At 38.1% G+C, this 13427-nt stretch overlaps 1 protein-coding gene across 1 annotated transcript in view; it reads right to left on the bottom strand.

Annotated features, from left to right (window-relative positions):
* Positions 1–6629: 6629 nt before the first annotated feature.
* Positions 6630–13427, bottom strand: part of si:dkeyp-120h9.1 (Y+L amino acid transporter 2-like) — a 51999-nt gene continuing 45201 nt past the window's right edge. The window contains exons 7-10 of the mRNA XM_034001073.3: positions 10084–10180; positions 8649–8798; positions 7415–7598; positions 6630–7124 (exon numbers count right to left, since the gene is read on the bottom strand). Of these exons, the coding sequence (XP_033856964.3) occupies positions 7024–7124; positions 7415–7598; positions 8649–8798; positions 10084–10180 (532 nt within the window). The 3' untranslated portion in view covers positions 6630–7023. The remainder of the gene's footprint in view (positions 7125–7414; positions 7599–8648; positions 8799–10083; positions 10181–13427) is intronic.

Genomic DNA, 13427 nt, shown 5'->3' with positions numbered 1-13427 from the left:
TGGGAATAAAAACAAGGATAAACTGAATGCAACTGAATGGTCTATGCAACAGACAACAGAAGAATGAATACCAAGAAAGTCATGCAACATAAAACATGGGAATGGGACACAGCAACATAAAGTTGTATAGAAGAGTTTAAAAATAATGATTTCCATTACATGAGAGTAGATGTTAAAACTTCATGCTGATTTGAACTCGGCTCTCGCCAAGATAAGCACCAACTAAGACGTAGCTTTACAGCAAACTAACGTGATCCATCTGCGTCTCCATCCATTTGCGTTTCCTTCCATCTGATGATGTAGATATCCTTCTGCCTGGTGTTGATGGCTGAAGTGTAATGCTGGCTCCAGGGATCAGCTTATTTTGCCTCCGCAAAAATGCATTATAATAAGTTAATAAACTTGACCTTTCACACAAAAGTAATATTCGAGTCTGCTGCATGGTGTACCAGAAAAAAAACAACCAAAAAAAAACGCTTTAACCAGAGTGCCATCTAGTGGCTAGGGAATAAAACAGAATCAAGATATTTCTGTGTGCTGTACATCCTTTAGAATCACAACACTACTCCAATATAATGTTTTAGTCACCATCACAGTTAATGTAGTGTTCATCTCAACTCAGTTATGCAAATTATATACTGATGATTGATATAATTACATAAAATAATTGTGTGGAGTAGCGGTTAGGGCTCTGGACTCTTGACCGGAGGGTTGTGGGTTCAATCCCAGGTCGGGACACTGCTGCTGTACCCTTGAGCAAGGTACTTTACCTAGATTGCTCCAGTAAAAACCCAACTGTATAAATGGGTAATTGTATGTAAAAAAAACATGATAGCTTGTAACAATTGTAAGTCGCCCTGGATAAGGGCGTCTGCTAAGAAATAAATAATAATAATAATAAAATATGAATTGTAGTTCTACCAAAACCCTTCATGTACATAGATAATAAAGACATTGGGGCAGCTTCCATGGAAAAAGAAAAACAAGTCTAATCTTTTTCTCACTCTATTTTGGTAGTACTTTCAGCTTATGTGTGTTTCCATGTAGATTTCTCTTAGCCAGAGAAATTCTCATTCCAAATGCTAATAACCTAATTAATATTAAAATACAGGAGGGTATATTTAAATATTTCTATCTGAGTTGCAATTTGCTTTCTTAAACTTGGTTTCCACAAAGTTATTATGGTAAAGCACTGCAAGTGCAGCCCAAAAAATTAAAAAAAAAAATTTAAAAAAAAACTGCGGGAAACAAAACAAAACAAAAACAAGTGTGTGTAGCAAGCTGTACTGAACGGTGACGTCAGACCAAGGCTAATAAGAATAAGGATTGGACAGAGTGGGCGGGGCTTAGTGGGAGCCCACTCAGCCCAGAGTACTGAGTCTGCTGCGGAAAGAAACATTTTGAATGGGCGTTCCGTAGCTCTGTCTACAGGATTGGTATTTACTGCCATTTTTAATTGTTCATTTGATTATATTATTAGAATATTTTATTTATTTAAGTTTCGAATCGGCTTTTACAGCGGAGGCATTGACTACGTCCAACAAAATGAGGATTTAATATAAATTGAAAACTGGGTGACTGATCTGAACTAACTGGTTGGATGTTAAAGGATTGAAAATTGCGTTTACAATAACATGACAGCCCCTAACATTTATTTACCAGTGGTGTCTAACGTCCCGTGTATGTATATAACGTAGTTATATTGTGTACAGTATGAAAGTATTTAATGTTTACAACATCCTATATTATTGTATTTATATTATATATAATTTCTTGTAACAGCCTTGTATAAAGTAAAACTGCTACTAGTAGTAATAATAATAAATAATAAAAACAATACTTATTAATAATAGACAGGGGTTCACGAGTACTTTCATATCAGCTGACCACACTCCGATTGATACAGCGGACATCTCAAGTTGATCCTGATAAAACCTTGCATTTGGTAACAGAGTGGTACGGAGTTAATTTCAGATAAGATGCTTTGTTTTGTTTTATAACTTGGTTGACTCTGATTGGAAGCTGGTTAGTGTTAGTGGGGGTCAGTGCAGTGAGCTTTAGAGCCAGTTGACTGAGGGGACTCTTTTCTGGGCTGAGCTCTTGGGTTTGCAGGGCCTTGTACTGTAGTGAGGCTGGAGGGCTTGTGCGGAGATGCATCCAGAATTTTAGTGCTCTTTTTTGGATGTGGATGAGCACAAAATAGATCATGGTGCCGCATTGACAAGTTATGATACTGTAGCGAGCACTGTCAGACTGACTTGCCGTTGCTGCCTGTTTTCAGATCGGGTGCCGCGCCCGGAGTCAGACTCTCATGGACAGGCTGGCATGCAAATTAGCAACAGAGGACGCTGGGAGTGGGAATTATTGTGGGTAAACTGTTTATTATAGTTGTATTTCACTGTTTTCGTTATTGTCGAAAGTGCATTTATTGTTGTACAGTCCTGAAATTGTTGAACCCTTCCTCTGTTATGTCTTTGTTGAGTGTGTCACCCTGGGAGTTGGTGTAGTGCTCTGAGGTGTATGGATGGCCTGTTTGTGAGTGTGTCTGAGTGTGTGGATGGTGCTAGCTGATGTTAGTGTGTGTCCATTACTCCTGTGCTCACTACAATACTTACAGGAAGACAGTCAATTCTTGTTAATATGAATTTCAAGGAACCAGCAACAAATGTTGCATTATACCACTAATTTGTATTAGCATGAGTAGCTCATAAGCCAAATGTTTACTGTCAGTTTTTATTTAAGTTAGTCCGTGGTGCAGTGCTAAATTGTGCACAATTACAAACCACCTGGATATTAATAAAATAAGTGTGTTTCCTACTCCTATACAGATGCTTAGAATGAGCTGGAGGGGTTAGCGGCACATGTGTGCAGTCTATTGCTCCCAACACATTGGGGAAACCAGAAATGTCATAGACATTTGTTTTCAAGGTAAGGCAAGTACACGCTGCTTTTAGGGAAAAGTAGGTATTTGGGTGTTAGCCTCAAAAATGCATTGAGCACAACTGGTAACACACAAGAAAAAGCAGACTCAGAAATGCCAGCAACAGCTGCCTCAGTCCCCTGAAAGGACCCAGAGGCAAGATATTGCAGAGTGAACAAAAGTTTGACCACTGCAGGGATAGCTGTACCTGTGCTTAATTTAGTCTTCATTTAAATCAAAGAGGGTAATGCAGGTATGAAATACCCTCTCTCTAAATAGGGGAGCCCTATTTAGGAGCTGCCTGCATGCAGCTCGGGGCTGTTTGTTGTGTTGTGTTGTCCTGACCTCATGAATAAAGAATGTGATCTTGCTGTGGTCATCTGGCTCCCTTTTGTTTCCACGGAATGCTACACTATGAATAGTGTAGGTCTGTTATTACAACCTGTGTGCTATTTTGATGCACTTTTAGTTTAAGGTATTTATTTACACCTTTTACCTTGAAACTTTATTAATGTATTTAGATTCTAGCACTTTGGACCTGTTCAGAGTAGTGTGACTGAATTAAATAATCGATGAGGCAGTGTGACGGGGTACACCCTGCCCCTGTGCATATCATGTTTTGTATTATTTTGTATATGTATTACAGTCAGCACTTGGATATATACGACACTCAGATACACGTCAGTTGTGTCTTACCATCCTTGTATTAAGAATAAAATAAATCCCCATTATATATACAGTATGTAACAAATTATTGCACTTACCCGTCACACACGATGTCTGACTCCATCATTAGTTTTCTGATACAAAGCCCATCTCTTCAATGTTACAACTGACTTTTTTTTGGTTGTTTTTCTGGCAAGGCAAATCAGTCTGTCTTTATTGTGCACTGCAGTTACACAGCACTTCCTCCAAAATCAACGCGAACGAGAGAAAGCACGGTAATATAAAAAGTTAATCAAACAGTTTTAGATACTGTGATGCTTTTTTTTTTTTAAATCTATGGTCTTTAGTTGCTTTTGTGCATTTTCATTTGCAAGTGAACTGTGACATTACGGCCTTATCGAGTATGATATTCTGCAATTTTGAAGACTTTGGATACTGTTTTAATTCTGGAAACTGGTGTTATTTTTAAATCTATTTCTAAATTGCATTGCCTTTTACATTTTAAAACAGTTCTGTGCATGGGAAACATTTTGATTTCATTTTGCTGTTGTGTCGTTAATGGGGAATTTTACATGCTGCTACAATACGTACCGGATTTAAAAGTATGTACTGCATTACAGTCTACGTGTCGTCTCTTTTGGCAAGTGATATTTTCAGAATCATATTGTTCTGAATTAAAACACTACTTCTTTTTCACAGGCGGGAGCTAGGGCTGCGTGAAGAATATGGGTTAGTATTTAGAGACTTGAGGGAATGATGTTGGCCTGTGGGCCAGCAGTGCTTGTTTTGAACTCTTAGTGGCCTGCAGCCCAGGGCAAAGGATGGGGTCCGGAATTTATACCACAAGAACCTCGTACTGCGGAGGTCGGCCCTAGATATTTGAATTAAATACCCATACGGTGGGGGCTCCCGAGTGGCGCATCCGGTAAAGGCACTCTGCGTGGAGTGCAGAATGCGCTCTATAGCCTGGACGGCGCCGGTTCAAGTCCAGGCTATTCCACAGCCGTCCGTGGACGGGAGCTCCCAGGGGGCGGCGCACAATTGGCCGAGCGTCGCCCGGGGGGAGGGAGGGTTAGGTCGGCCAGGGTGTCCTCGGCTCACCGCGCACCAGCGACCCCTGTAGTCTGGCCGGATGCCTGCGGGCTTGCCTGTAAGCTGCCCGAGAGCTGTGTTGTCCTCCGACGCTGTAACTCTTGGGTGGCTGCATGGTGAGTCCGCAGTGTGTAAAGTGTCTAACGGCACACGCTTCGGAGGACAGCATGTGTTCGTCTTTGCACTCCTGAGTCAGCGCAGGGGTGGTAGCGGTGAGCTGAGCCTAAAAAATAAATTGGCCATTCTAAATTGGGAGAAAATAATAAAAAATAATTGGCAACAACTAAATAAATTAAAAAAAATACCCATATGCTGTTTCAGCTGCAGAATCGCAAAAATGAATACGTTATAAGCACTTGCTTCTTCAACCAAACCAGGCTGAGGAAAGCAGCCGATCCTATCACAAGAAAATATTTATTATTACATACACTAACAGGACGTGTAGGTAAGGGGGACAAACCTGGGCACCCTGACAATATAGTGAGGGAATAGCAAAGCCTAGGCTGAAGACCTGAGCCGTACAGGTATCAGCGGTTGTAGGACGTTGCATGGAGCAGCACCTTTTGTTTCTAGTTTTATTTTACCTTTTTCTTTCGCCTTTGGTGTTGATTATTATTTCAGCACCTGCGAGTGCATCATAGCGGGACTAACCAGAGGAACCTTACCATTGCTGGTATTGTTCCTCCATGGTGCAACAGTGCCCTCTTGTGTGTGCAGTGAAAATAAAAATTGGATGCTGGTGAGATGGTCTCAAATAAACTCTCTGTCTCCCATGTCAGTGAATTCCCCACACCTTCCCACAGTAACATTAAGTCTTTGGATTTTATTGGGACCCCCAACATTTTCAATTGGACTCCCAAAATTCTCTGGGACCTTCAATTTTTTAGTTGAGTGTCTTGGATGCTCAAAGGTCAATGGTTGGTCACTGCAGTATGTTGAACATTTTTATTTTCAATAACAATGTAAAGTAAACCTCAGTAAATACAATTATAAAAGCAACAAAATGTCAATTTTGTGTTTATTTTAACAGCATAACTTTTCTAAGCACAATAGAACATAATAAAAATGAAAAATAAAAGACTGATTATCTAGTGGATATCCACAGTTTGATAGTAACCTAAAAACACATTTCAATAAAGGTGATTTGAAATCAACAAAAGATTACATGCTGGAACTAGGTCACCCATAACTATAAAAACTTTAGCCAAAACATTCCATATGGGAGTTTATATATATATATATATATAAATTATACACACACACACAGCTATGCCCAAACATTTTGCATTACCCTATGGAATTAACACATTGTCCTTCATAGTCGAATGGAACCTGCTGAATGTTACGTTAACATACTGACATTTTGAAATCTAACAAGAAATACTGTACTACTATTATGGCTTCAGGTAGACTTTTGCAATATTATTTTGTAGTTTCTTTGATTAGCTCTGTGTGTGTATATATATTATATGTGTATATATTATATGTGTATATATATATATATATTATATATATATATATATATATATATATATATATATATATATATATATATATAGAGAGAGAGAGAGAGAGAGAGAGAGAGAGAGAGAGAGAGAGAGAGAGAGAGAGAGAGAGAGAGAGAGAGAGAGAGAGAGAGAGAGAGAGAGAGAGAGAGAGGCATAAATACTACAGAATATAGCTCAATGAGTCTTCTAACAGCAGAGCATTCAAGAGGTTTCACATCGGCTACTGTATAGAGGCTTAAAGAGTAAGTTAGCATAAGTAATATAGCATTACATGTCCCCAGCTGTTGCCACAACCATTTAAATAACATATCTGTAATTGTTTTTTTCATTGTTAACATCCTGACAACTTCTTACACTTCTAACTTTAAAGTCTGTTTCTAAATGGCCGCTCTAGTGCATTGGGTTTTGAGATCTGTCCTAAATCACTGCAGGAAGAGTGGTAATTATTATTTTTTTTTCAAGTAACAAGGTAAGTTATTTAAAACACTTGTAGCACCACATGGGGACATGTAATGCTATTTTTCAGAACCTTGCTACTTACTCTAAGTACTGCAGGCTGGGCAGTAGACTATCACAGTGGTCTATTATCAAGTTACATTTGTTGTGAAGCCAAATTGCTAGATTGCTTAGTACTACCACTGCATATACCACAAATTGAAATCGTTCAGTAGCGTTAACTTAAATAAAACGGGACCAGAATAAGCAGGACTAAAAATGATAATACTAAAGCAAATAAACAGGACTTGAGCTACCATTCACCAACAAGTTAATTTAACTGTATAACCTGCATAAAATCTTGCAGTACATTTGAAGAGTTGAAATTTCTCCAGCAGATCCTTATTCTCGCTTTGGTTCGTGTTCCTTAGCATCGTCCAGATCCAACTCAGCATCAACCAGACAACACATGCATATCTTCTGGGTGTTCAGCGAGAGAAAACCTACAAAAGGGCAAGTGACAGCACCTTTTATAAGAGTGCCTAGATATTACAGTATTTCTCAACAAAATGTTGACTGAAATTGCTCTGAAACTGTGTAGAACATCTAACAAAAGGTATTTCAATGATAAAATTACAAATTGTGAAAGTATTGCTTTTGAGCTGTTTTGCATAAGGACTCTCTCACAACACTGTGACATGGAAATTCAGTAAATGAACCTTTCCTTTTCAAATGTCATGATTTGCATTAATTTCGCATTGATAACTGAAATGTTAGCCTGTTAAAAACATACCCAGTAATTTTCCCAGGAATGCAGGCCTCATCTCTGGGGTGAGGTAGATACAGAAGTAATACACAGGGGCCCCAGAGAGGGCAACGCCTATACCAACCAGCGAGTTTACAGTGTCGCTGTAGAGGGGTACCACCACTAGGAATATGCTGCAGATGCAGTACACTATAGGGAAAAATAGGCTCAGCTGTGAGGAAAAAAAGATTATATTTTAGGTTACTTTATAGGAAATAACCAAGGGTTTCCTATTTAGTTATTTTCTTTAGTTAAAAATGTACATTTTTGGCACTTGCTATTAATCATACCTTGAGGACAGAAACAACATGAACACACCTGAATACAGTAATCCATCGTGTACCCGCCCGTCACATATCTGCCCTAACCGTTTATCCGCCATGATCAAGCTCTTCAGCAGAGTGAGTGAGTGAGTGTGTGAGTGAGTGAGAACCGAAGAGTGAGTAAGCAAGTCGAAACTGCCGACAGCCGGGTGAGTAGCCGGAGTTTATTACTGAAGACAGAAGATTAGTTCAGAGATTGTAGATCCCACCAAAGTTTTCGTACACTGTGTTGTATGTACTCTGTGCGCTACCATTGCTGGTAGTGTCATGTGAGCTGTTCAGTGTGTTGATATGTAAATAAATCCTGTTCGACTGCGGGGTGTATCAAATTCAACCTCCGTCTCGATCTCCTGCCTGTCACTCAGCAGCAAATGCACGCATCCACACGGCAGACGGATACCCCGTCATAAGCATTAATACCCTGTAGCTTTCTAAACAAAGGATTTAGGGGAACTCCCTAATAAAAGCTGAATCTCAAAACAGTAATTGTGTGAACATGGTAATTGTTACAGCTGTGTATAATGGTATTTAAAACAGGATTCATTCATCAGACTTTTTACATAACCACCCTTACTCTGGTCCCACCACAGTTGGATACGCGACGGATTACTGTATTCACTATCCTGCTTCTCCAAGCAAAGACTGGCACATTATGCTGGGATGTGTTGTAGTTTTGTGACATGATTTATTGTTATACTGTGAACTGAGGACTAAGAAAATAACTCTTACGAGTGGTTTCACAGAACACAATTAGCATTAGTAACTTTACTCAAAATAACATTAGTTAGTCCAAGATTAGTGATAATCAGGGTTAATGAAATGAGCCCTTAGATAACAACTTTAACCACAAGCATGAGGCCTGACAAACTCAAGCCACATTACTCAAGAGCTGCACTTACCTTCACCGGCCTGGGCATGTCTGGGTATTTTACTCTGAGGTATATTTGACTGGCAATGGAGAGACCAATGAAAAGCCAGTAGTTAAAACTGAAATAATTAATGAGCTGAAATACATCTTCCACACAAAGGTAAATCAAGGACATCCCTCCCTAGGAGAAAACAAAAGTAGGAATACAAAGATTGAAAGGAGATCAATTACAAAAATAAATCAGTCACTCCTGATATATTATTATTATTATTATTATTATTTATTTCTTAGCAGACGCCCTTATCCAGGGCGACTTACAATTGTTTACAAGATATCACATTATTTTTACATACAATTACCCATTTATACAGTTGGGTTTTTGCTGGAGCAATCTAGGTAAAGTACCTTGCTCAAGGGTACAGCAGCAGTATCTCCCAACTGGGATTGAACCCACGACCCTCCGGTCAAGAGTCTAAAGCCCTAACCACTACTCTACACTTAAAGTCTGTTTTGATTAAGGTTTATATCAGTAGCACTAAGCTTATGTCAGTATTATTCAGGATGCTGAGAGTTCTTATGAAAACTGAAGAGTACAAACATATACAAATCAAATAAGTAAGCTTATAAAACACTGATGTATAAACATGGAACTAATGAAAAGAAACAAAACAATAAAGTAATGTATATTTATATGTAAAATGCTCCTTTTTGAATTGCATATTTAATACTGCATACATAATCTCTTTTGTGTTAAGGTTATGAAAAATGAAGAAGTCCCTTTATTGAATGTAAAATCATGTGGAACACTAGCTGTTTAGAACATACAAGCACAGCCTAACTAAAACTCCAACATCCTTACCTGTAAGTTAGCTTTGGCTCTTTTACTGTCCTTCTTATTTAAGCAACCCTGATTAGGATTTTACTGTGTGGTAGTTGACCATTTACTTTCATTTCACTTTTGTAAAAGCTACTCTTTAAAGCTACTCTTAAAAGCTTCTCTTTTACTGTAGTTCTGAGGTTTCACTCATTATTAACTCATTATTATAGGGTATCCTAACCGTAAAGGTTGAACACTACAGGCTAGCTCACTCTGTTGGTTCTCACCTGTTGAAGCCCCCACCCCATACACATACACCCCCACCCTATACACACACACACACACACAATCTGTACAGCAAAGTGTCATTCTCAATACATACAATACATTTTTGCTGTTTCACAGCCCCTGATTAGCACTACCAAAGGTTTCTTAGCTAAGGTAATCCTAGAGCTAATCAGCTGGAAAAAAAAAGAGGGCTGTCCTTTACTGATTGACCTTCAGAAATTATTTTTAAAATAGTCAGTGAGACATGAAACTTAGACTGATTGGTGCTTGCAAAATGTACTGAAGCTAATAACTGAAGAAATATAAACCTAACTATTAATGTGTACATTAGTTGGTAGTTTCCAAGTTCAGGAATACTTACATTGAACAGCAAAGCAGGAATAGGAGTGTATCTCAAGACATGGATCATGCAGAGAATGCTTGGAAGGTGGCCCTCCCGGGAACCCACAAAGAATAACCTGCAAGCATAAAGTAATGTTATTCATCGTCAAGAGCAAAAAAGTGTAATGACATGCACCCCTCTACAACAAAACGTGAGCAGATAAATGATTCATGTGACTGGCAAGCATCAGAAATTGTGTTTATAGATGAAGAAACAGCGTAGTGTATATTAACTGTACAGTGCTGCCCATAGCTACAGTAGACACTCATAAGAACAACCTTATGTGTTTGTCCTTAAGAGATAAGAAAAAAAAGTAGATTATATAAATATTGGTTTAACATGTTCTGCAATATAAAGTACATAAAGGAACACTTGACTAAATGATTGTTTATTATACTGGATAGTAAATGTATCTAATGTATTATGCTATTATAATGTCTAGATGCTTCAAATGAAGGGGCTCAAGCTCTGAGCAATTCCAACTCCAAGGTTTCCTGATGTGTCCTGGGACCCCTCCTCTTCTCAATCTACAAATGATCTACAAGTTAAACCACTCTGAGTACACACAGGCTGAAACCATTTCACTAATTTTGTGACCTTTCAAACATATCAGTATACAGAACTTGTATCAAAAACCCATAAAAAGATAAAAAAACACGCGAGTTGAGACTCAAGCTGGGTTCTCTGAAGGAAGCCTTTGCAGTGGTGCTGCAAGCAGAAACCAGAGCGGCAATGAAACTGATTATGTTCACTGTTACTATGATTTATTTTATTAATTAAAAAAGGGAAGGTTTTTATCTGGTGTTTACATTGTTTTAAATGTGGCACCTAGGGTAGCTTTTAAGAGCTAGGATATGACCATGATACCTGAAGCCCAAAGATATTTTTTTTGCTTAAACATGTATGATGCACGTTGATATATTTGTGTACAACTTACTCTGTCGGGGCATTTAAAGCATTTATTTAAACAGAACAACTTGCGTTATTTCAGTTTCTCTAACGTACGTGAATTCTCAATATAAAGTAATTATGGTTCAAACATTACTGTAAATTTAAAAAAAAGTGGATGTTATTTATTATTTCATAGCAATACATCTTTCTTGACTCATCACAACTTATTTAACATTTTAAAAGTTGCTTTAAAAAAATTGCGATTGCTATATAATGGTGTATCTGTAGTGAGTTCCGAAGGTATTTGGTGCTCTCATTGAAAACCCGTTTCTATGGCAAACAATAATTAAGCTAGCAGCTTAAGAGAGAGCACAAGTAGCCAACTTAAGGTGTTCGATCCCAGGGAAGGGGGCAGCAGAGCTGCCGGCTTTGCGCTTAGCACAAGGCCGCTTAGGGACTTAACGAAAAACCACGGTTGAGTGCACAATACGTGAAGTAATTACTACAATATGTAATTTAAAATCGCATTAACAGTGTAATACACAAGCAAAAAAGCAGATACAAGTATTTTATTCAACACTCATCTGTTTACAGATCTCTCTCAGGCAGTGAAAGGAAAAATGATAAAGGCGTCAGTGTCAGCAGTCCTTTTATGCCCTCTTAAGAGGATTAATACCCATAAGGTAATGGTTACATTTCATACTTGATAGGGAACAGTTTGGTTTTTTTGTTTGTTTATTTTTGGCAGACAGAGCTAATCCAGCTGCAGATTTCCGATCAAACTTTTTTTTGTGCTTTTGAAAAAAAAGCATGCCAATTGTGATAGAAACCGGCACATTTTTGTGAGCAAACAGAAAAAAAAATGCTTTCAAAAGGGGTGGATAAAAATGTATCCTGTATGATAAATGATGCACACAAATGCAATAGAAATACTTTTCGAACTAATTTTATGAGCTAGCGCATACTTTTTTTCAGTCATATGGTGTATTTATGTGGTCAAGGCAGCACATTTCTACCTGATGGGGCACTTAATGACACATATCATATGTCAATCAAATACTCTACAGCGACGGCCAAATATTTTGCATCACCTATAATTTTAGGATTTAGACAATTGAAAAATATATACACTGCTGTGCAAAAGTCTTAGACATGTTGCATGTTTCTACTCTGATGCATTAAGGGCATCAACAATTTACTCAAAGCCTCCACTAGTGTTTTCTACTATTATAACAACCTTGACTTGCATAAAGAAGGGAAAACATTGAGTGAAATAGCTCGCATCACTTGATTTTCAAGGTGTGGTATCCGAAGCATAATCAACAAGTACAGAGAAACATTCTGTCTTGATCTAGTCTTTTCAAATAACGAAGACATAACTAAAACAGAGGTCAGAGAGCCATTGGCAAACTCAGACCACAACATGGTCTCATTTGAAGTGATTTTTAAAACCCCAAACGTAATGACGAAAGCTACGGTTTACAATTTTAGAAAAGCAAACTATGAAGGTATGAAACAGGCTAACAGAAGTAGCTTGGAGTAAAATAGAGAAAACATCCACAGAAAAAGGATGGCTGTTTTTTAAAAATGTAGTACTAAAGGTACATAACAATTATATCCCAAAGGTAGACAAATCTAAATCTAAAACAAAATGGCCAAACTGGTTTAATAGATCAATTAAAAAAAATATTCAGTGAAAAAAGGCACTTTACAGAGCATTTAAAAGGGACCAAAAACAAAAGTACACAGAAAGAGTACTTGGAACTGCAAACACAAGTCAAAAAGGAAGTTAGAAAGGCCAAGAGAGAGATAGAAATCAATATTGCTAAGGGGGCTAAAACCAATTCCAAAATGTTTTTCCAATATTATAAACAGCAAGAGAACATTCAAAAGAGGAGGTTAAATGTCAAAGAGATACAAATGGCAAAATCATAGACAAAGAAAAAAAAATAGCAACTATATTAAATGATTACTTTTCACAAGTTTTTACAAAGGAGGATACGGACAACATGTCCCACATGTCGACCTGTTCCTATCCAGTTTTAACCCTTTGCGGTCCACTGTCGGACCTGGTCCGACATTGCAATTATTCCTATCAGGTCCATTGTCGGACCCTGTCCGACATCATTATAGAAACGCAAAAAACGTGTTTTAGTCGTTTTTTCTCCGGAAAAAGAAGTTGAGAAAACCATTCAATGGCCGAGTGGGAACGACAGGAGCCGAGACAAGTCGAAAAAAAATAAAAATAAAAAGGCATATCTCATGATTAGTCATACATGGCCCTGGTATCAGATAACGGGGCGGTCGTAAGTAAACAAGTTGGCTGCCTGTGAATCAGCGCACAGAGAACACGGACATTTGCAGAGCTTTTTTGAGATGTTATAGTAATAAAATAATGACTTGGATCGCATTATTGAGGAGTTTGGTGATAA

The sequence above is a fragment of the Acipenser ruthenus genome, chromosome 4, assembly GCF_902713425.1.
Source record: "Acipenser ruthenus chromosome 4, fAciRut3.2 maternal haplotype, whole genome shotgun sequence".
Lineage (NCBI taxonomy): Eukaryota > Metazoa > Chordata > Actinopteri > Acipenseriformes > Acipenseridae > Acipenser > Acipenser ruthenus.
This window is presented reverse-complemented; position numbering and strand designations above follow the sequence as displayed.